Below are 26,277 nucleotides of genomic sequence, written 5' to 3'. Positions count from 1 at the left end.
ACATGTATAGTAGATGATATACATGTGTGAGGAGAAGATCACATAAAATGCTCGAAACAGTGCTTATGTGTGCACAGTCCAGTTGTGTATGTTTTAAACCCGAATAATGCATAATTGTGAGACTAGTTCTGGTGGTCTTACACCCAATCGAAATTAAGAAGGTCGATACCATCATAAAGCTTGAAAAAAAACAGATTTAAGGGTTAAACTTAAGAATGTTCCAGGTAAAGTTAATTATATGGTTAAATAAACGCGACTGGTTTAACCACAAACAAAACATAAACTGATATAACATCCTCGAAGAACACAATGGAGAGAGAACATAATATCCTTATTTTTCAATCGTATATTTACGTGGAAATTGAAGAAGTATACAATTGTGAATAGTCTAGAAAGATTATTATATATGTTTCAATACATGATTATAGGAAATATTTTCCAAAATAGTACATCTTCGTGTAAAGTAATGTCATAAATCTTTAGATCTCAAAAACAATATATTTCCAACAGAAATACATTAACGACATGATGATGAGCGTGGCGGAGTAGTTTACTTGATATTCATGTGATGTTACGTGAATGATATTTGTAAAATCTGGTTTAATTGAAAACGTTCATGAAATTAAACGGAATTGTGTATTTTATGTGTAAGGTCAAACGGTCTTTCAAATTTCACCCACAACTTGTTACAATATGGCATTCAAAACCAGATCGATCGACCATACGATATCAATACATACTCCGCCGAAATCTAAATCATAGCATTTTCAAAAAGCACTTGCAGACAACGCTGTCATAAAAGTGTACATGGGTAATACAGGAGTTCTCTAATGTTAAAATCCAGTCCAGTATTATACTTTGTTATCAGCAGAATTAGAACATTCCACTTTTAAATCAAGAAATAATACCATACAGAAGTTAAAACGGTGGTATGTTTAGGAAATGCAATTATTTTTTTAGAATTAAATTATCTTGAGCGATCGAAATCTTATCTCGAGCGCACGACATCTTATCTTGAGCGATCAACATCTTATCTCGAGCGATCAACATATTATCTTGAGCGATCAACATATTATCTCGAGCGATGAACATCTTATCTCGAGCGATCAACATATTATCTTTAGCGATCAACATCTTATTTCGTGCGCACGACATCCTATCTTGAGCGATCAACATCTTATCTCGAGCGATCAACATATTATCTCGAGCGGTCAACATATTATCTCGAGCGATCAACATATTATCTTGAGCGATCAACATCTTATTTCGTGCGCACGAAATCTTATCTTGAGCGATCAATATCTTATTTCGTGCGCACGAGATCTTATCTTGAGCGATCAACATCTTATCTCGAGCGATCAACATATTATCTCGAGCGGTCAACATATTATCTTGAGCGATCAACAATTTATCTCGAGCGATCAACATCTTATCCCGTGCGCACGACATCTTATCTCGAACGATCAACATATCATCTTGAGCGATCAACATATTATCTTGAGCGATCAACATCCTATCTTGAGCGATCAACATCTTATCTCGAGCGATCAACATATTATCTCGAGCGATCAACATATTTTCTCGGTCATCTTATCAATATATATATTAAGGACCTTTGTGTGAATTCAGATCATTAGTAAAAACATACGGCTGCCACCGTTTGTGTTTTTGTTTCGATTATACCCGTTTCACATGTTTGCAGGGTTTGAAATTTAAATACGCAAAATGATAACAAAAAAAGGCAGCAAAAAACATTGATCATGCAAAGTAATAAATTGAAGTCTTTGACAAAAAAATAGTATGTAGGCTTCGCCCATATATTAAAGAATTTCCTTGTTTTCCGTTAATTCATGCATGCAACTTTTCTGCGCGAATTTATCAGTCGAACTGAAATTTGTTGCTTTTCTAACATGCAGTATGCATCATTGGTTATGTTCATTTGATTTTGAAGGTAGGATGACCAATTATATGCATTGCTCTCCCAAATGATGTGATAAACGTGTACATGTACTTGTGGGAAGTTAAAATAATAGCGGAATAGGCGGGACCCTAATTAACAACTTGTCCGTATGTTTTACTGATGACCTAAATGCACACACAAACGGCCTTAATATATATAAATAAGATGTCGTGCGCTCGAGATACGATGTTGATCGCACAAGATAAGATGTTGATCGCTCAAGATAATATGTTGATCGCTCGAGATAAATTGTTGATCGCTCAAGATAATATGTTGATCGCTCGAGATAAGATGTTGATCGCTCAAGATAAGATATTGGCGCACGAAATAAGATGTTGTTCGCTCAAGATAAGATGTTGATCGCTCAAGAAAATATGTTGATCGCTCGAGATAAGGTGTTGATCGCTCAAGATAATATGTTGATCGCTCAAGATATGATGTTGATCGCTCAAGATAAGATGTCGTGAGCACAAGATAACATGTTGATCGCTCGAGATAAGATGTTGATCGCTCAAGATAATATGTTGATCGCTCGAGATAAGATGTTGATCCCTTAAGATTATATGTTGATCGCTCAGGATAATATGTTGATCGCTTGAGATAAGAAGTTGATCGCCGGAGATAAGATGTTGATCGCTCAAGATAATATGTTAATCGCTCAAGATAATATGTTGATCGCTCGAGATAAGATGTTGATCGCTCTAGATAATATGTTGATCGCTCGAGATAATTTGTTGATCGCTCAAGATCATATGTTGATCGCTCAGGATAATATGTTGATCGCTTGAGATAAGAAGTTGATCGCTGGAGATAAGATGTTGATCGCTCAAGATAATATGTTGATCGCTCAAGATAAGATGTTGATCGCTCAAGATAAGATTTCGTGCGCACGAGATAAGATGTTGATCTCTCAAGATAAGATGTTGATCGCTCAAGATAATATGTTGATCGCTCGAGATAAGATGTTGATTGTTCAAGATAAGATGTCGTGCGCACGAGATAAGATGTTGATCTCTCAAGATAAGATGTCGTGCACACGTAATAAGATGTTGATCTCTCAAGATAAGATGTCGTGCGCACGTGATAATTTAATCTTAAAAAAAATAACATATGTCCTAAACACGCCACCGTATAAAACTGATCGTAGGACATAATTATTTAAGTACATATTTCTGTACACACAATGATAAAATTCAAACGAGACAACGGTGTTTCACCGTGGGTATACACGTGATATATTGATTTTGTAATATGACCGTTATCAGCTAGGAAGTATAATGGGTAAACTAAAGCAAACAAATAGGTGGTTGTTAAGTCAAATTACGTGTTGAATATTTTAACTTTTAAGCTGGATTTTAAGGAAAAGAAACGTCCGCTACAGAAAGTATTATAAAACAACTAAATAATCTTGTTATACAATAATGCAATAGTTTCGTTTTGATAACACTAAAATATAAGTTGATAACGAGAAAATGGCAACTGGGGGATTGCATGTACATACGTCGGATGAGATATTTGATTTTACATGTTCACCTTGTGCGGAACAGAACAAAAATAGCGAAGCTGTAAGGTATTGTGTGGAATGTCAGGATTATTACTGTCAATCATGCGCGGACATGCACAAGATGTTCCCCGCCATGAGAGGACATAAACTCCTCAATAAAGCCGATTTTAGTTCGTCAAGTCATCAGCAAAACTTGCCGCAGGTGCCGACGGAAAGATGTCACAATCATAAGACAAAGTTAATAGACATGTATTGTCGGGATCATGATGAGGTCTGTTGTACTTCGTGTGTAGCTGAAAATCACAGGTATCAACTTTTTATTTGTCTGTGTCTGGGTACGATTTACCTATCTGAATACAAAATTAGAATAACAATATAGCTATAGATCTGAACATTAATGCATAAATGAAATGAGCCGTGCCATGAGAAAATCAACATAGTGGCTTTGCGACCAGCATGGATCCAGACCAGCCTGCGCATCCGTGCAGTCTGTTCTGCATCCATGCTGTTCGCTAAGAGTTTCTCTAATAGCAATAGGCTTTGAAAGCGAACAGCATGGATCCTGACCAGACTGCGCGGATGTGCAGGCTGGTCTGGATCCATGCTGGTCGCAAAGCCACTATGTTGGTTTTCTCATGGCACGACTCAAATGGAAATGAAGTCTGATCAAGTAATTATGTTAGAATCTTTAGTTACACTTACAGCATTTATGTCATTTGTAAATTAATCACCATAGTTCTGTAGACTGCAGCAATAGATACTAAAAACCTAGTATTAACATTTTACCGTCCTTCATAACACTTTTAGTACTTCAAGTTGGTTATATACCATGTTTATGCTAATAAAACAATTAAAATCAATATAAGCAAATAAAATGTTAAATAATTCATGTACGAATAGGTCTGAAATGTTAAAAGACTTTCATTTAATACTCAATACAAAATATATGGTATTAATGTTAATAGATATGAATCAATATCTATTTAGGTCATGTGATTCGGTAACAAGTATAACAGATGTCATTAAGAACAGAGGAGCGAGGAAAGAAAAAGATGAATTAATCCAAGAACTTAACACATTGATTAATGTCTGCTTAGAAATCAAAACAACCAAAGAAAAAGATCTTTCAGAAATAGCTTTAGCAAAGGAAACAGCCCTTGATGAAATGAAAAAGCAAAGAAAGGAGCTAGATACTCTTGATGAACTTGAAAATGCTTCAAAACAGAAAATTGAAAATGAACACAAGAAGCTCTCGGATGAATCTGCAGAAGAGAAGCAGAAAATAACAGAGTATGAAAGCAGACTGCAGAAAAGTGTTTCCGCTCTGCAAGCGTCGGGAAGTAACGAAGCACAAAGATTTGTTTCTGAGAAACTAGGACGCAAAGACCTCGTAGACATATCTAAAGATGCATACACGTTTACAAGAGAAACCAAAACATCATTTGCATTTCATGGTGATCCAAAACTTGTTCAAGTCTTTTCAGGGATGGAGTCACTCGGAGAGGTCAAACGACAAGTTAAAAGCTGCACCATCCCTGTACAGTCACTTTATCAAATAAAAAGGACACGTGAACAAAATGTAAATATTCCGAGTGACAAAGGTGCATGTGACATTTTGTCCTGTTGTTTTGATGATAAGGGAAACTTGCTTCTGACTGATTACGATAACAATTCCCTAAAACGAGTAAGCTTACAAACAGCTTCGGTCACTGACCATTGTAGAATGCCTAGCAGTCCAAGAGCAGTATGTTGTGTTAACAAGGAAGAAGCTGCTGTAAGTCTAATCAACAGAAGTATCCAGTTTGTCTCCCTTCGTGATCAGATGAAGATAACACGACAAATTACACTTGACCACCCATGCTGGGGTATTTCCTGTAATGAAGGAAGTATGTATATCACTGATAGATACAAAACACTGTATATTTATAGCTTATCTGGAAAACTCATCAGTGTTGTTAATCATGATAATAAAGGGAATGATATATTTTATAACAATAGGCATGTTACTTTCGACAGCGGTAAGGTGTACGTTTGTGACGTTATAAACGGTCTAGTTTCTTTCAATAAGGAAGGTACATATATCTCAAGCTTCACTGACAGTATACTTAGTTTACCACAAGGGGCATGTTCTGATAGAGGGGGAAATATTTTTGTTTGCGGATGGGGTTCAAGAAACGTAATTCAAATTGGAACAGATGGAAAGCTGTTTGGCGAAGTTGTAAGAAAGTCGCACGGGTTGGGTTATATTTCGTCAGTATGCTTTGATGAACGTCAGAAACGACTAGTTGTTACCGTCGACAAGAGCAACATGGTTCACATATTCGATCTTGGGTGAGGTCTGAAATATACCGATCTCCTTCTAACCTTTATCCTGAAACAAATTTAGCAGTACACAAAATAAATAAGACACTGATGATTGTTAATGGGGTATATTAATAATCAGAAGGAAATCAGTATCAGTGTGGACACGTAAATCTGATATACCATAATAATGATGAACTGTGACAGCTTTTTGGGATTGTCTGTTATAACAATTCCAGTCTTATCGCTTCATGTCATCGAAGATGCAATATAGTTGACGTTCATGACATTTTTGACAGTGTATAATCAATTGCCATACTTCTTTAAAAAAACAAGGACTACGAGAACACGGTGAAAAACATCACATGTGTATTCTAAACAAAATGTATATACATTTGTATATGAATTTGTTCATTTCTATACTTTGCAAAGTGTAATGGTCATCTGTGTAATGCAATATGCCACTGATGTTTTATGTTGTTTATGACATGATATTATATAGATACTAGTAACTCGTTGCATATATTATATTGTGTAATCTAGCAAACATGTATATATATTTCAAAATAACCTTAGGTGGTAACATGACTGTAGCCGACGCTTTTATTTCGTTTCATACGGGAATTCCAAGGCCAAAGAATGCCTTTACATGACTTAGTCGTGCAAGTACCTTAGTTTCATAACTATGAGGATGTCCCCCATATTCATTACGAAGCGATGATCACCCAATTTAAGTATCTGACGTAACCTGCGATTATACTTAGGGTGTTTTTTACAGTTTTTGATGTGACTTCCTTAACAGAAAATTATTTTATCATACCCGCTTCGAAGACGAGCGAGGAGCTTTCTGTTTGTCGGTCCTTTTGTCAATCATTTCTTAAACCATTTGGTTTTTTCGATGATTACTAAAGGTTAGCATGTACACTCATTTTATTGGAGGATCACTAGGCCAAAGTTCAAGGTCAAAGTAACTTCAAGACTGATAACAGTTTCCAATCATTAAATAAAGAACGCCAAATTCATTGGAAGATAGCCTATGGTTTGTAAATGATCCCTTTATAAGGGTCAATATGTCAGAGGTCAAATTCTCAGTGACCTTAATACCAAAACACGTTTCCACTAAATAACTGAGGACAGTTTGACCTATTGTCATCAAGTTTCATAGGATGATTGGCTCTGGTCAGTACAGGACACCTAATGTTGGCAAGTAAAAATTCAAGATCATAGCGACCTCCATACCGAATAAGGTTCTTCCATGTTATGGGGTCAGTGGTTCAAACGTCGAGGTCACATTGACCTTCAAGGTGAAAACGGTCTCACAATAATCATCAGACGAACCCCGTTGTTTCGACGTCATTTGGGTAAAGCTCAAGGTCACAACATACAAAATAACGCATTCACTCGTCTCTGACAGGCCATCGTGTCGGTAAATGTGTTTTATAAACAGCTCCTATTTATACAAATTTTGTTTCCAACATTTTTTAAACCTTAGAGCCTGCCTTTAGTTTCCAGTTTGCTGATTAAAATTTGGAATCCAACACAATCCATACATTTTACGGATTATTAAAAATAGTGACCGATACGGAAATCCAGGTTCTCTCATGACCCCGAACACTGGCTTGTTAATGGCTGCTTGATCCATCAAGATGATATTTATTTATTTTGTTGGGTTTAACGTCGCACCGACACAATTATAGGTCATACGGTGCCTATCCAGCTTTATTGGTGGAGGAAGACCCCAGGTGCCCCTTCGTGCATTATTTCATCACGAGCGGGCACCTGATTAGAACCACCGACCTTCCTTAAGCCAGCTGGATGGCTTCCTCACATGAAAAATTCAACTTTCCGAGTAAAGCTCCAAGTCACATCGATGAGAGGCAAGTGATTTGAAGTCAGCGACATTAACAACTCGGCCATGGAGCCCTCCCCGCTCCCCCCCCCCCCCCCCCATCCACCCTCCAATCAACAAGATGAATTTTATCTCCTGGGAACATCTGGAGGTATTCTCCCGCCATGAAGAGTCGTCAGATGACTTTCAATATGTCATTGTTCATGAGTCGACAATAATTAGTTTTAAACCTGGAATTAAACCTCTTTAAAAATGTATTCTTCGGCGTCTATTATCAATGTTTTTGTTTCTGAAAGAGGCTGCAAATGATCCCTTGCATGCTTAATTCATATAAATGTAAAAATGTAGATCAAATTTGCTTATTTATAAAAGAAAAAAATGCATTTTGTTTTTGTTTTGAGGATGCTGCACTTCTAAGAGTCTCTGATACTGTTAATATCACGTTTTGTGCATGCAACTTTTATCAAAAGTTATAAAATCTCAACAAATTTCCTTTGACATGGAATATATTAATAAATATTGTTGTCTGTTTATTATTTTGTGTACACATCAATCATATACATATACATATATACAGTATACTTTCTGTGGTTTATATACATATATTGCCTTTGGTAACAATTACGTGTTAAAGATTCAACATGTTGGAATAACTTGTTTTTATAATATTATGCTCATGTTATTCCTCATTATGCTTCATTTTATTTTTTTATTGATGACTCATAGTTTACTGTAATGAAAATAAGTTACATGTATTCCAACACGGCATCATATATATCAGTATGTTATTCATATTCAGTTGTTTTTCTAGATTTCATCAACAGGGTGTTAACATTATTTTTGAGTCTATGTTATTCTGTTGTTGTTTTTTTCCAAAATCTTTTTATTCTTGATGATATATGAAAATGCTTGAACCTTCCACGATGCTTTAAATAGGAAGTTGTCTGAGGATATGGCAGAAGCTAGGTTAAATATTCATGAAAAACATTCCCGTATTTCCTAGTTACAAAATAATTACCAGTTTTAACATTTAAGATATTAACATTGTGGCTTTATAAAAATATATTTAAAGACGGGATTTACATTTTTTGGATATCATAGTTAAATATGTAGAATTGATACTAATGGATTTGACGACTAGGTATCTGAAAAGTTATTTTTTAAATAAAATGTGTTGTTTTTATGATACCTATAGTATTTTAAGTTGTTGTTTTTTGTTGTTTTTGTTTTGTTTTGTTTTGTTTTTTTTGTCGTTTTTGGGTTTTGTGCCGTTTTCGAACAGTATTTCAGTTATGTAACGGCGGGTAGTTAACCTAACCAGTGTTTCTGGATTTTGTACCAGTACAAACCTGTTCTCCGCAAGTAACTGTCAACTTCCCCAAATAAATCAGAAGAGGACAATTTTGATTCATATAGCAAATTTCCACCTTTTCATGGTTGGGGAAGCCTCCAAGTGCCATAGTTCGGCCATTCGTATGACGAAACTCTTCCTATCGTGAAGTTACACAGACGCAATTATGATTCATATGGCGAATTTCCACCTTTTCATGGTTGGGGAAGCCTCCAAGTGCCATAGTTCGGCCATTCGTATGACGAAATTCTTCCTATTGTGAAGTTACACAGACGCAATTATGATTCATATAGCGAATTTCCACCTTTTCATGGTTGGGGAAGCCTCCAAGTGCCCCATAGTGTATTATTTCACACTGGGACGGGCACCTGTGTAAAACCACTCCACTGAATAGCTTCCTAAAATGAAAAACTTCTACAACATAAAGATGAAGTCGAACCCACAAATGTGACGAGCAAGTGATTACATGTCAGCAACCTTAACCACTCGGCCACAGAGTCCCCCTGAATTTAAATTTTCCAAGCTTACAAAGTTTTGGTCAGCTCAATGCACAAAAAATTCAGGCGGACAGAATTTTACTGTATGTGCGGCTAGTTTTTTTTAATAAACTAACATCAATGACTTCAAATAAAGACCAAACGTATGCGCATAAAAAAATCATTTTATTGAATCAAATTTATGTATGGATTTTATCCACAGCAAATATTGTTTCAAGGGCAACAATAAAGATGAACCTCCTAATATTTAAGAGAGAAGTTCCATAACTCTAAATACAATGCCTCATATTTCTAAATCCACTTACAATAAATGACCACACAAACACGAAATTCATTACCTCTTAAACACTATTTATTTTTCTACAACAATATTTGATGGAAAGTTCAATTTTCTCTACAAATAAAGAATTCTACGTTTTTCCAGTGCTAAGAATCTGTTTTGATTTTCTATTGTTAATTGGGGTTTTATGGCGCAAAACCAGACAAAAAGTCTTAGATTGTACACCCCATTTACATAAAAAATGAGTTATGGAAGCAAATCTTTCTTCTTTTTTTCAATTCAGTAGTATTAGAAATGTCTCTGTTTCCTATTTCATTTCTGTATAGATACATGACAATTCAAACAGGCATTTTTTCACAGAACAACATCTAACTTAATACAATTACAACTTGTATACGTGAATAAAGTATTCAAATAAAAATGTTGACAATTAATGCCCAGCTAAAGGTAGTCTTCATGCAGATGGTCTTAATTCAAACATAGTTTATTCTTTAAAATGTCTATTTTAAAATGCGTGTAATAAAATACTGTATGTTTCTAGTAAATGCTAAATACACCAAATGCCTGTTTATTTTCTGCCAAGACAATAAAGACATATGATGTGTCACTAAATCCAATTAAGTACCAATTATACACAATCATGATTTAGAGATTAAGTAAATACAGCAAACAAAAAGGGAACTAATGTTGAAACAGTTCCAAATCACATTATGTACCATAAATAATATGAAAAAATGAGGAATTTCAGTGAATTATACCATTGGTCTATGTGCACTAGAAAGAAATGGAACTTAAATTTAGGCTTTAATCTGTAGCTGTGTTTCAAAGTATCCAATTTGTTATTAATACATAAATACTCTACAAAATAATCATTTTTCGATCAAAATAATGATTAATTTTTACATAAGATTTTTATAGAAATGTTATTAGTACACAAGTCTTCCACAGAATTATTAGTTTCACTTACAATTTTTATAAAAAATTTATTATTACACAAGTATTCTAAAGAATTATTAGTTTTCACTTAGCTTTTATAGAAATGTTATTACTACATAGAATCTTTACAAAATCGTATTCTTTTTAATTATTTGTCTGATGGAAAACTTTTTGTAATTACTTCAAATTGTGATATGTTGCGACATTTTCTATTTCAATGCAATGTATATATACCCCCACAAAATATACAAAAACTACATCCATTTAATTAGTCTTATATAGCTAATACTAAACCAGCTGCATCTGAGATGATAGCTATTGTACTAACTAAATCAAGTTATTAGTCACTACATAGTTATTATTAATACCCAATGCATTTGAAATGATAGTTATCATTTTAACTAAATCAAGTTATCATTTCATGTTATATATTAAATTATTAAACCCAATGCATTTGAAATGACAGTTATCATCCCAGTTAAATCAAGTTTAAACATTAGTCATCATACTAAACTATATCATGTCATCTAACAGTTATTTCACTAGCATATCTTATCATTACATATTAATTTCAAATGTTGAAAAATCTTATCAAATATACCTAACTTGGCCAAATATATAACCTACTTGTGTATGTAGAGAATTAAATGTCTTGTAATAACAGTCATTTGGTTAAAAACTGACTGTTTTTTTTTAAGTGATAATGCAAATTTATACTATGTTTATTAGTTATACATTTACATATACACTCAAATGTGTTTATTTCCTGCTGACAAAGATACTGGGTAGTTCTTGTTTATGATTTTTCTTCTATACGATTTGGGCATAATATAACTTCTAACAAGCGCAAGTAAACATTACTTTTATACAGTTCATTGTAACACATTTACACCAAAAAATGAAATAATAAATCACGGGTACTAAACGCTAGCGCCACCACCAAATTGTGGTGATAAGGAAAAGCGCTATCGACATTTCCGTACTGCAGCTATCGCCCGTTTCTACTTGTAAACAAGTGAGTAAAATTTATATTTTATTTTATGCTTTTATTGATAGAACTTTTTTCGAAAATCGAAGAATGTAGTTCTGTGTAACAACACTTTAACTGCAGGTTGGCTGTAATTTCATTAAAATATGATGCAGATTGTGGTGCCAGGAGCTTTTCTCCCGAATCTTACAGTGACACATTTTCATATCGGTCAGTATTCGAGCACCATTCCGATGAACAGACACACTGTAAGAACATACCTGCGCATGCAAATGGTGTGGAAAAGAATTACACGTTATCCCGCACACCAAATAATTACGAAAAACACAGTAAAAAGAAAAAACACCATTATTTTTTAAAGTGGTGGCGCTATAATGTATGAAAATCCCATAGCGTGGCTTTTCATGGTTGTTGAAATCGAGGACTTGAATTAATTGTAAAATTTCTGTCTGTTACAATGTAAATACGTGGATCTTTCAATTTACGTGAGCGGTCTAGCGGTGCCACTTGAGATTATCATTTATCTTTACAATGTGATATATTTTGTGAAAAGATGCTTTGGAAGCATGGACTGAAACCGACAAACATGACAGCAGACTCGGTCTGGTCATGCATGAATTGAAATGAGATATATGTAACATCCCTAACGTCTTCATTTTAAACAAAGGAAAATATTTACTAAGACTACAAAAGTCCCAAGGGTCGGTGAATATTTTGTTCTCTTTTTTTCTTGTGTGTGTGTGTGTGTTTGCGTGTGTGTGCGTGTTCGGGTTTAACGCCTTTTTCAACAATTTTTCAGTCATATAAACGACGGTGTCTTCTTGTAGCAGTGAGCACAATGCCCAACTTTATCACTAGAATATCACGCCGTAGACACGTGGCATGATACCCCACCCAGTCACATTTTACTGACACCGGGCTTACCAGTCCTAGCACAATCCTCTTAATGCTGAGCGCCAAGCAAGGAAGCTACTAGTACCTTTTCTTTACGTCTTTGGTATGACGCGGCTGGGGCTCGAACCCACGACATCCCGCACTTGAAGCAGACGTTCGATCACTAGGCTACCGAGGCGTTTTTATGTTATTGTTTTTTTGTTTTTTTTGACAATGTTTCATAAGGGTAAATAAACTATGATCGTGTTTTTCTTTCTTTAATAACATAATTCCTTGCAGGAAAATTACCAATTAGAGAATATTGGTGTTTGTTTTGTTCCGGATGCGTCAGCAGTTTGTATTATTGAATGCCGTAACAGCGCCACCACTACTGTATAGCGCCAGCACTACAGTTATAGCGCCACCAAAATACTGGTATATTTCTTCTAACCGGAGATTCTATTATTCATGGTGTGTGCATATATGATTATTTATCATTTCTACACCTTTTGCATGTACAGATATGTTCTTACAGTATGTCTATTCATCAGAATGGTGCTCGAATACTGGCCGATATAAAAATGTGTCACTGTCAAGTTCGGGAGAAAAGCTCCTGGCACCACAATTTGAAATTACAGCCAGCCTGTAGTTAAAGTGTTGTTACACGGAACTACATTCTCTGATTTCCGAAAAAGTTCTATCAATAAAAAATAAGATAAAATATAAATTTTACTCACTTGTTTACAAGTAGAAACGGGCGATAGCTGCACCACGGAAATGTCGATAGCTCTTTTCCTTATCACCACAATTTGGTGGTGGCGCTAGCGTTTAGTAGCCGTGTAAATTTACATAAAACATTTACGCAATGAAATAAAATACTGCAATGGATAAAGATAAATAATCATTCAGGAATTCCTTCACGATCACGCTCAAGTCAAAATTTCTTCCGTTCAATTTATAATACAAATATACAATTATATCATCATTTCATAAAACGCTCATGCTAAAAATATAAGAAACTCTTGATACATTTCAAAAGCAGCAAATTACCGGTAATTTCTAAATGTCTCATTTTACATCTAGATAGCTTATATCAATGAAAATAATATCAAAATAAAAGACAGTTTATATCAATGAAAAAAATATCAAAATAAATCTGTGTAGCAAGAGCAAAACAAGAATTCATACTAATAAATTCCATTTTAGATTCTTTGACATCTGGTTAACAATAAACATTCACAACACATATCTACCAATATTTAGTCATGAAAATGCCATCAAATTAGAACCCTTTTATAAATTGTTATATAATACAATTAGAGAGGAAAATATGACAAATTTTCAACAAAATTTACCAGGATTGAAATTATTACTATGAATCGTCTAGCCTATTTTTTGATTTAGCACCGTTAACGTCTAGGAGGCATTGAGGATTTTTCTGACCATATAGTTGAGGATGCCTCCATTTCTAAAGTATACTAATTTCTAAATGTCTCATTTTACATCTAGATAGCTTATATCAATGAAAATAATATCAAAATAAAAGACAGTTTATATCAATGAAAAAAATATCAAAATAAATCTGTGTAGCAAGAGCAAAACAAGAATTCATACTAATAAATTCCATTTTAGATTCTTTGACATCTGGTTAACAATAAACATTCACAACACATATCTACCAATATTTAGTCATGAAAATGCCATCAAATTAGAACCCTTTTATAAATTGTTATATAATACAATTAGAGAGGAAAATATGACAAATTTTCAACAAAATTTACCAGGATTGAAATTATTACTATGAATCGTCTAGCCTATTTTTTGATTTAGCACCGTTAACGTCTAGGAGGCATTGAGGATTTTTCTGACCATATAGTTGAGGATGCCTCCATTTCTAAAGTATACTAATTCCACCTCAGTGTCGAAACGTGTCTTCACTTGGAATGTCCGATCATCCAAGAGCAGTATGTTGTGTTAACAAGGAAGAAGCTGCTGTTAGTCTGACTAACAGAAGTATCCAGTTTATCTCCCTTCGTGGTCAGATGAAGATTACAAGACAAGTTAAACTTGTCCACCCATGCTGGGGCATTGCTTATAACGAAGGAAATATGTATATCACTGATGGATACAAAAAACTGTATATTTATAACTTATCTGGAAAACTCATCAAAGTTGTTAACCATGATAATAAAGGGAATGATATATTTTTGCAGACCAGACATGTTACTTTCGACAGATGTAGCGAAAACGTGTACGTCATTGACAATAGAAACGAACTGGTTTAAGGTAAATATATCTCCAGTATAACTGACGGAATACTTGATACAACAGTAGGTGTATGTTCCGACGGAAGAGGAAGTGTCTTTGTTGGTGGGTATGGCTCCAAAAAAGTGATTTATGTTGGAGCCGATGGTCAGATACTTGGTTAGGTTGTAGAAAAGTCGCACAGGTTGGGTTCCATTTGCTCAGAATGTTTTGATGAACATCAGAAACGACTAGGAGTTACCATTAGCAACAGTCACAAGATTCACATATTTGATTTAAAGTAAGCGACTAGTCATTAGCATCAGCAACAGCGACAAGATAGACAACATATTTGATGTAGAGTGAGGTCTAAAATATATGCCGTTTATTATCATCAGTGCTTGGTTCATTTGGCGTTCTGCCAGGTTTGCTCCAGAAGAAAAAGGCTAGAAAGAGATCGGTGTGAGCATTAAGTTGTATTCATAATGCTGACAGACCATGATACACAAACTGCGACAGCATTTTGGAATTGTCTGTTTTACAAATTCCAGTTGATATAGTTGACGTTTATGACATTTCCAAAATGATATTCACTTCTGACAGTACGTAGTATGTAGTTAATTGCCCTACTTCACTTTAATAGCAAGAACTACGAGAACACGGTGAAAAAAGATCGAACAAAAGTACATCACGAAAATGTACATATCATCTATACTTTGAAAAATGTAATGGTCATCTATGTAGTTCATTATGCCACTGATTTTGTGCTGTCTATGACATGTAAATATTATATTGTATAAAAGAGTAAACAAGCATAATATTATGAAATAACTTTACATGGTAACATGACTGTTGCCGGCAATGTTTCAACATATTTTGTGCATTTTGATACCGGGATTCCATGGCCAAAGAATGCTAAATGACTTGTGCCTAACTGCTGTTTGTTAACGCCATGTATCTTAGTTTCATGATTGCGAGGATGCCTCCCATATTCATTACTAACTGATGGTGATCCTATTTAAGTATCTTACGTTACCTGTGATTATGCTGAGAGGGTCTTTAGCACCCTTGCAATATTATCACCAATATTACCACAGGTGTTCATCTTTTGGAAAAAGAAGAGATGTCATTTCGTTTTATTATACTCTCTTCAAACAAGAGGTGTCGGACGTTTCTCGGTTCGGGGGTCTATCGGTAAAAAAAAAAACAAGTAGTTTCCGATCAATAACAAGAACCTGCTTAGTCTAACATCGGACAGGATTTACACGATGATTGTCGGTTGTCAGTATATGCTCCCTATAGGTGTGAACTTTAACTCATATACATAATGCTGACAGACCACGATAAGCATTTTGGAATTGTCTCTATTACAAATTCCAGCCATATCGATTCGTTTATCTAAGGTCCAATATAGATGACATTTATGACATTTACATTCATTTTTGCAAAATGATATCACTTTTGACAGTTCTTGTATGTAGTCATTTGCCCTACACGGTGAAAAAAAGATCAAACAAAAGAACATAATGAAAATGTACATATATAAATTTGTTTATCTTCTACACTTGGCAAAATGTAATGGTCATCTGTGTAGTACATTACGCCACTTATGCTTTGTGTTGTCTATGAAATAATATAGATACTAGTAATTCGTTGTATATATCATATTGTATAAAATAGCAATTATGTATTATAACATAAAATAACCTTACATGATAACATGACTGTTGCCGACACTTTCAAGATATTTAGTCTACATGTATTTTGATACAAGGATTCCATGACAAAAGAATAACTTTAAATGACTTGTCCGCAACTGCTGGTTCCTAAAGCCGAGTAAGTATCTTAGTTTCATAATTATGAGCTTTCCACATTCATTACGAAATGATGATGATCCTATTTAAGTACTTCTTCTTCTTGGCGTTCGCCGCCTACACTGTCACCCCTGATCCAGCAATGAAGGATGCCGTCTTCTTCAGGTCCTCCTTCTTGCCGTGCACTTTGGTTTTCATTGGGGTGCTGTTTGGCCACACGCTTTTTCTTTGGTTCGTGGGCATCTCTGCAGAATGTACTCAGCAGTTTGCTGTTCCAGACCACAGTAAGTGATAAGTAATTTACATATCTTCAGATTATGCTAAGGAGGGTCGTTTACACCCAGTCGGAATATCATCACTGCTGTTGATGGGACTTTAAACATTTTTTATCAGAAAAAAATGACAGAAGAAGAGTTATCGGTCTGCCGGTCCTTCGATCTGTCGGTAGGTAAACTATTTGGTTTCCAGTTAATACACAGAAACTGCTTAGTCTTATATCTGTCAAATTTTAAACGATGATTGCCTGTGGTCAGTACCTCTTGTCTATTACTTTCGGGGTTTAATAGAATAAATGTTAGGGTTACATTGTCCTTGAGACGGATAATAGTTTCCGCTCGATAACTAATGAACGATTTAGCCTGCAATCATTGAATTTCATAGGACACTTTTTGTTTTGGAGTCAGTAGATCAAAGGTCAAGGCCATAGTGACCTTGAAACAAAAAATAATTTCCGTTCAATGATATAAGAACGCTTTGACCTGTGGTCGTCAGGCTTCCTATGATGATTAAATCTGGTCAGCGGATGACCCCTATTGTTTCTGTGGTTGACAAACCAAAAGTCAGGAGGATGAGAATGGCAACGAGACCGCAAATAGTTTCTGCGTCTTTTGGCGCAGTAGGTCAAAGGTTGAGGTTACATTGATCTTCTGACAAAAATGGTTTCTGCTCAAAAATTGTTGTCAATCTTCATGGTAGAGTATGCCGAAAAAGTCATATTTATGTCATAGCACGGAAATTCTACAAATCCACCTACACGGTATTATCTCCAGATAGCTCCGCGACTGGGCGGTATTATAACGTCATCACAATGACGGCAATTTCGACTGATTTAATGTACTTAAGAAACATAATATCTTGTTGTGTTTATGCAGAATTTGATATGTTGCTAATATGCAGGAATATAAGAAATTATTTTGTAAAATTTGTTTTCTTTTTTTTTCAGAAAATACAGATACCTTGTTACGAAAAATATATATGCTATATTTATACTAAATCATTCAATAAACTTCATAAACAAAACACAGCACATATATCAGACATAATCTTCATACCCTCTTACGTTATCTTACAACACCAGTATTTCCGTTTGTCTTGTGTATGCACGGAGTAGACTTTAACTGCACATTTGGTCAATTACCTTTAATGAATTTCTTAAGAAAGGTCTTGTTGTTCTGTTTACAACTAGTAAATATTACTTTGCAAAATGCAAATTAAAAATATATAATTATTATTTACCTAAATCAGCAATTGATTTTACCAATTTTAAACAAAACTATTCTTTGGTATATTCAACTGTCAGTAAAATCTGCTAAAACTAAGCGGCTGTTGCCTAGTAGTAACGGTCCACATTTAGTTTGTGCATCATCCCCTCAATTCAAATCATTATATTATGATGCAGTTGAGCTTTCTTGTCCAAAACCTACGGTTCTTTTAAGATAAATCAGGTTACCTGATATTATACAAGAGAGGGTCTATTTCCTCCAAGGTGACTTTCAGCTCAACCGAATTCAAACAATCTTGCAAGCAGTAATGTTTAAAAGCAAGGATGAAGTTCAATGTATTATTGTTGGTTTTATCCATTTTCAACTTGTCATGGTGGAGGAAGAGCCCAGGAGCTCCTCCGTGCAATTTTTCGTCACAGGCTGGCATCTGCGCAGAACCACCGACCTTCCGAAATTCAGCTGGATGGTTTCCCTATATGAAGAATTCAACATCCCGAGCTCTATGTATGGCCAGCAGATATATCAAGCATTTATCACAGATATAATAAACTGGTTTGACGTATTTAAAAATCTGAGGGAATGTACACTTTATTTTGTAAGAAGTTCATTTATTTTTCAGAGCTAAGTAATTTCGAGCTAGGATGAATAACGCACATTCTTCTCTGTTACTTCAAGGTTGTTTATCAAATTTAATTAAGCACAATCGCGATTCAAGATGAATACTTATATATCAAGGTTGTTAAACTTAGTGCTTCGTATAATCGCGAGTCAAGATGAATAAATGACATGTTGATCTATTTATGTTTGTTCTTTCATTACATATTTCAAGGTTGTTATAATAAACTTAGTATCGTACAATCGCGAGTCAAGCTGAATAAAAGACATGTTTACCTGTTTAATGTTTTGTTTTTTCATTACATATCTCAAGGTTGTTCTAAAAAATTTAGTTACATACAATTGCGGGTCAAGATGAATAAAGAGCATGTTTTTCTGTCTGTTGTGTGCTTTATTTCAAATACTTATATAGTGGTTTCAATAGATTTTGTTACGTACTACTGTAAAATCATTTCAATTCGTGGGCATAAAATTTGGTGGTTTTGGTCAAAACGGCAATTTCGTGGGGATATCAACTCGTGAATTTCAACTTTTGAACATAAAATGAATGGGAATTTTACTTGTTCATTGGGATTAAATTTTGTGGATTGACTTAACCAAGCAATCCACGAAAATTAGTCCCCCACGAATATTAATTTCGCAGAATTGCGAGTCAGGATAAATGAAGGACATGTTACTCTGTCCTGTCTGTTTTTATCTTCGGAGATGTAATATCAATTTAATTTACGTTCATCGTTAGGCCAATCCCGTTTATTTAACCATGTATTTCTGAGTATTATATCCATGTGGAAATTGAAGAACTATAAAATTATGAATAGTCTATAAAAGAGTTTTACATATATTTCGATACATTATAGGAAATATTTTCACTTTCGTGTAAAGTAATGTCAGAAATCTATAAAACTCAAAAACAATATATTTCCAACAGAAATACATTATCGACATGATGATAAGTGTGGCGGCGCAATTTACTTGATATTCATGTGATGTTACAGGAATGATATTTATTATACATGCTTTAATCCATTTATATAATTGTACATGAAATTAAACGAGGCTATATTTAATCCATGTGTAAGGTCTAAATATCTTTCAAGTTTCACCCACAACTTGTAACAATATGGCATACAAAACCAGACCATACGATACTAATACATAGACTGCCGTAATCTAAAACATAGAATTTTTAAAACTGCACTTGTAGACCACGCTACGTCATAAAAATGTACATGGGTGATGGCGGGGCTCCCTAAACTTAGAACCAAGTCCTGTAATATCAGCAGAATTAGAACATTCCACTTCTAAATAAAAAAATTAATGCCATACGAAATATCAAACTGATTGTAAGATACTTTTGTAACGTAATTATTTAAATATATATTTCTGTAGACACAATGACAAAATTCAAAGTAGACAACTGATCTATATATTTGATACATCTTTACATATTTTTCAACTGTGATCTAATATGTACAACCGTATTGTAGCGGGTATACGAGTAGACGAGATACTGATGTTATCAGCAGAGAAGTATAATGGGTAAACTAAAGCAAACAAAAGAGTGGTTTAAGTCGAATTATGTGTTGGATATTTGAACTTCTAAAGTAGATTTTAAGGAAAAGAAACGTCTGCTATAAAATATATTATCAAAACTAAATGATTTTGTTCCACAAAAATGCAATAGTTTTGATAACATTTAAATATTATTTGTTGGTAACAAGAACATGGCTACTGGGAGGCAACATGTACATGCGTCAGATGAGATATTTGATTTCACATGTTCACCTTGTGCTGAACAGAACAAAAATAAGGAAGCTGTAAGGTATTGTGTGGAATGTCAGGATTATTACTGTCAGTCATGCACGGACATGCACAAGATGTTCCCCGCCATGAGAGGACATAAACTCCTAAATAAAGCCGATTTCAGCTCAAGTCATCAGCACAACTTGCCGCAGGTGCCGACGGAAAGATGTTACAATCATAAGACAAAGTTAATAGACATGTATTGTCGGGATCATGATGAGGTCTGTTGTACATCATGTGTAGCTGAATATCACAGGTATTGACTTTTAATTTGTATGTATCTGTCCCTAACGTCTGTATGTCTGCCTATTTGAACCTATCTGAATACAACATAACAATATTAATATTTCTTTATTTTGAAGCTATAGATCTGTAACAGAAACGAAATGGCAATGAAGTCCGATCAGATAATGTGGCGTTATGTTAGAATCTTTATTTATACTTATATCATTTATGTTTTTGTGAATAAATTTCCAAGGTTCTGTACACTCCAGCAATAGATTTTATAAACTAATACTAGTATCAGAATTTTACCAGTCCTTTATAAAACGTTTTGTCCTGCAAGTTAGTTGTTTAAAATGTTTATGTTTATATAGAAATTTATAATCAATGTAAACAAATAATATGACAAATAATTCATGTAAGAACACGTCTGAAATATTTTCTATAAAATTTGATACTCATGTACAAAATACATGGTATAGGTGTTATTAGATATGAATCAATTGTGTTCAGTTAGTAGTACTGCAAGTTGGTTATATGCAGTAAAAACCAAGCATTTGACCCACTTTAGAAAATTCCTTGTCGCCTGCATTCTTGTTCATCTATTACAAGCACATGATGAATAAATTACATTGAAATTTAAAGAAGTTCTTACATTAGCAATGGTAAATGATTTGTATTTTTATACCTTCAGTCGATCTATTTTCTACTTTCTATGTGCAGTAGGATGTAAAATATAAGCATTCTGCTCATTTCTACTATGTCGCCAAGTATACTGAACCAAACAATAACTCTGTTAATAGCACAGGAGTACATCTGTGCACCAAACCTACATGCAGTATTTTGAAAGAGGGTTCATTGTAATTGCGGAAGGACATTTTCAATAGCATAAGCACAAAATGCATTCATCCTGGTAATACATATTACTGATGCCCAAAACAGTACTCACCTACCGTAATATGAACTAATATATTCACAAAGTATTTTGAAACAGGTATAGATGTGACAAAAGTGATAAAAACTGTTGTAAATGATTCTACGTTAACAAAATAACTCCCTAGTTACTTTTTGATGGGTAAATATTTCTGATAAAATCGTTTCCAGTTCATCTATATTTTGTTGCGATTTGAAATTACTCCTGCGTAACAGGGACTTCTTCAAATATCCGTGATAACAATGGTGTTTTCCCTCTATGTCTGTATCATATACCTTGAATGCATCAGTATGAAGGCTTGTTTTCAGTACATGTCATCAAGGTATCGAAGGGTTATCAATTATTCAAATAATTGTATCTCTTCCGTAACTTATCCCTTCCGTAACATAACATCTTAGCAATTCTAAAAGCCTATTGAAATGCGAAAAACACAAAAAGGTTTTTTACAAGTGCCACTCGAAGGAAGCAGAGGCTAATCTGCAAAGACGTTTAAGTGTAATTAAGAATTATTGACAGAACAGTATTTCAAGTGAATGAGATAAGTTCATAAATATAACAAAAGAAAATCTAATACATGAGGAGCATGTGGTTACGTTTTACGGTGTTAGAATGTGTTTTCTCTGCCTTTCCAGTTTAAAATGAACGTAAAACAATGCATAACATACATTGCTGCAATAAATATGACCCTTTAAACGTGTCCGTTACGAAAGAGATAACGTTTTCGTAAATTCCAGTGCGACATTTAAATTTCATACATGAAAGTTTGGCGAAAGAGACATGACAAAACTGACTCAGATTCAAGAAATATATATTTTTCTAACTATTGTCTCCGTAGAAAAGTGATACAGAACTTTATTTTCCCCACAACACAGTTACGAAGGTGGGATACTTTGTCTGACTGAATTGATATTGTCCTTGTCCCTGCGCCCAATATGACTCCTTTGGTTTCAGTAATGTCCTCTTCATTATGTAATACTTGAAACTTTATATATTAATTTTATTTTTTTTTAAAAATGCGCTTTTGACGAATACATGTACTTGTTTAATTCTGTTACGAAGAAGATATGTTACGGAGGTTACATAGAAATTTTGTTATCATGTATGTAGTTGAAATAAGATTTTCTTAGACTTATTTTACTGTAATTAGGTTTCTCTGAAATTCCTTTTGTATTTGAAAAAGTTGACTATTTTTATTCCCTGTGCAGAGAAGATATAGTTGCACATATAACTTACAATGGTTTGAACAGACTCATTTGAACCGAGTCTGCTATCTTTCTGCTTGACTGCTTTCTTTGCTTTCAAAGGATCTTTACAAATTTTATTATCCAAACTGTTGAATGTTGAACGTCCGAACATTGATGTGACAAACTAAAACGCAGAAAATGTTAGTAAGGAAAGGTTTATAAACATTATAAAGTGAATTGGAATTGTCCAGAGAATGGAAGACAAACGCACTGATATCAGAAAAGTAACCGAAAAATTCAATTTTTACTCTTACTGACAATCACAGAAATCTGTCTGCGGGATGAGAAAGGTGGATGGCTGCGTTGTATGATGACATGGCTGGAGAAAAAATTCTGATTAAATCAAACTCCCGTTCGTCCAAGATGTAAAAAAGATAAAGGAAAACAGACGAGTACATAGTAATTGATTATTTAGAAAAGACAAGAAAATCAAGAATAACTTGTATAAGGATAGAAACCCTGCCTAATGAGAGAGCTTTATCATTTGAACTGTTTCTAAAGAACCCTGACATTTTTATATTATGCTCAGTAATCTGTTACACACAGCAGTTTAAATATAGGACTATGTGTGTAACACAGTTTCCGTAACGTATTATCACTTCCTTTACAAGCTGTATGTACAGTTTTTGTATAAATGCCATATTTGGTAGTTTAGTTTAGTTGCTGTTTAGTCTTATGGGGGTAACTGTTGGAAATGTTTCAAGGGATGTCTCTTAAATGAAATGTGCTGTTTTTGAATTTATGTTAGGTGACAGGTTTCTAATACTTTAGCACTGCACGGAAGTACTCTAATCTGTCGACTACTCGTTTTATTGTTTTTTATTCAACGGTTTTAAACATTTGATAAAGTTTCAAAACCATGTTTCCATGCCAGAAGAAAAAAATATTGGTAAGGTTTATGTTTTCTTTTCGTCATAAATTTTATCACTTCCGTAACGGAGTTGTATGTATTTAGAATCGCTATTCCATCACTGTGCTATATATATCACATCCGCAACTTTTGTGTGGTATTAAGGACATTTTTAATTGACAGAGGGGTGTCCTTTTTCTTCTGTACGACGTTCAATTTTATAAATATAACAAATATATTTTTTGTTTTAAGAATACAGCTTAAAATTATTACTTATATACCTTTTTCTCTCTCAGTGTTGACGGTAGAAAATGTCATATTGATTGGACTGTGTATTCGATATTGTTTAAACGCTATCAATGTTGTGGTAGAAAATTTCAGAACCAACCAGGACTTTTATATAATTCAAGTTAAGAACTGTCATTTAACTTTCACACTTTGAAGATTTTCCAAATTATAAGTGGGTCAAAATTTTGGTTTTGGCTGTATAGCATGTTTATTTTTATAAAACAATTAAAATCTATATAAACAAATAAAATGTAACGTAATTCATCTAAGATAATGTTTTCTTTTGAAATACTTAAACTTGTTTAAAGATTTTCATTTAATACTCGTGTACAAAATATATGGTATTGATGTTATAAGAAATGAATCAATATCTATTTAGGTCATGTGATTCAGTAACAAGTATAACAGATGTCATTAAGGAGAGCGCAGCGAGCAAAAAAACAGATGCACTGATCCAAGAACTTAACAGCCTGATTAATGTCTGCTTAAAAATCAAAACTACCAAAGAAACAGATCTTTCAGAGATAGATCTAGCTAAGGAAAGGGCCCTTGATGAAATTACAAAGCAGAGAAAGGAGCTAGATACTATTCTTGGTGAACTTGAAAATGCTTCAAAAAAGAAAATTGAAAATGAACACCAGAAGCTTTCGGATGAACTTGCAGAAAAGAAGCAGAAAATAACAGAATATGAAAGCAGACTGCAGAAACGTGTTTCCGCTCTGCAAGCGTCGGGAAGTAACGAAGCACAGCGATTTGTTTCTGAGAAACTCGGATACAAAGATCTCGTAGAAATATTTGACGTTGCATACACGTTTTCAAGAGAAAACAAAACATCATTTGCATTTCATGGTGATCCAAAACTTGTTAAAGTTTTTTCAGAGATAGAGTCACTGGGAGAAGTCAAAAGACATGTTAAAAGCTGCACCATCACTGTACAGACACTTATCAAATAAAAAGGACGCGCGAACAAAAGGTAAATATTCCAAGTGACAAAGGTGCATGTGACATTTGGTCCTGTTGTTTTGATAATAATGGAAACTTGCTTCTCACTGATTACAATAACAAATCCCTAAAACGAGTTAAATTACAAACAGCTTCGATCATTGACCATTGTAGAATGCCTGGTAGTCCAAGAGCAGTATGTTGTGTTAACAAGAAAGAAGCTGCTGTAAGTTTGCTCAACAAAAGTATCCAGTTTATCTCCCTTTGTGATCAGATGAAGATTACACGACAAGTTACACTTGACCATCAATGCACGGGCATTTCCTGTAATGAAGGAAGTATGTATATCACTGATGAAGGCAAAACAGTGTATATTTATAACGTATCTGGAAAACTCATCAGTGTTGTTAAGCATGATAGTAAAGGTAATGATATATTTTATAACAATAGACATGTTACTTTCGATAGGTACAGCGGTAAAGTGTACGTTTGTGACGTTAGAAATGGTCTAGTTTCTTTCAATAAGGAAGGTACATATATCTCAAGCTTCACTGACAGAAAACTTCGTTCACCACAAGGGGCATGTTCTGATGGAGGAGGAAATGTGTTTGTTTGCGGATGGATTTCAAGAAACGTGATTCAGATCGGAAAAGACGGTAAGCTGCTTGGTGAGGTTGTAAGAAAGTCGCACGGGTTGGATTCTATTTGGTCAGTATGCTTTGATGAACGTCAGAAACGACTAGTTGTTACGATCAACAACAGCGACAAGATTCACATATTCGATCTAGCGTGAGGTCAGAAATATATCCCATTAACAATCATCGGTGTCTTATGCATTTTGTGTATTGCTAGATTTGCTTCAGGATAAAAATGAGAAAAAATCAGAATCAGTGTGGACATATTAATCTGATATACTATAATAATGATGAACGTTGACAGCTTTTTGGGATTGTATGTTATAACAATTCCAGTCATATCAATTCGTGTCATCAAAGATGCAATATAGTTGACGCTCATGACATTCTTGACAGTGTATAATCAATTGCCCTATTTCACTAAAATCAAGGAATGCGAGAATACAGTGAAAAAATATCGAGCAAATTCTGTGAGTGCAGCACAAATGTATACTGAACAAAATGTACGTATTATATGAATTTGTTCATGGTTTATACATGGCAATATGTAATGGTTATCTGTGTAGTGCATTATGACACTGATGGTTTTTTTGTTGTTGTTGTTGTTGTTGTTGTTGTTTATGAAATAATATAAAAATATAGACA

The 26,277-nt window shown here is 34.2% G+C and overlaps 1 protein-coding gene across 1 annotated transcript; it reads left to right on the top strand.

The window, feature by feature from the left end:
• Positions 1-3,195: 3,195 nt before the first annotated feature.
• On the top strand, positions 3,196-26,277 carry LOC128550958 (uncharacterized). The gene is made up of 4 exons (XM_053531156.1): positions 3,196-3,770; positions 4,452-5,795; positions 24,435-24,840; positions 24,972-26,277. Exons 1-4 carry the CDS (start codon positions 3,433-3,435, stop codon positions 25,788-25,790), a joined length of 2,907 nt encoding a protein of 968 aa, XP_053387131.1. The 5' UTR covers positions 3,196-3,432; the 3' UTR covers positions 25,791-26,277.

This window comes from Mercenaria mercenaria, chromosome 19 (genome assembly GCF_021730395.1).
Source record: "Mercenaria mercenaria strain notata chromosome 19, MADL_Memer_1, whole genome shotgun sequence".
In the NCBI taxonomy this organism is placed as follows: domain Eukaryota; kingdom Metazoa; phylum Mollusca; class Bivalvia; order Venerida; family Veneridae; genus Mercenaria; species Mercenaria mercenaria.
The sequence above is the reverse complement of the archived record's forward strand: the minus strand, read 5'-3'. Positions and strand labels throughout refer to the sequence as shown.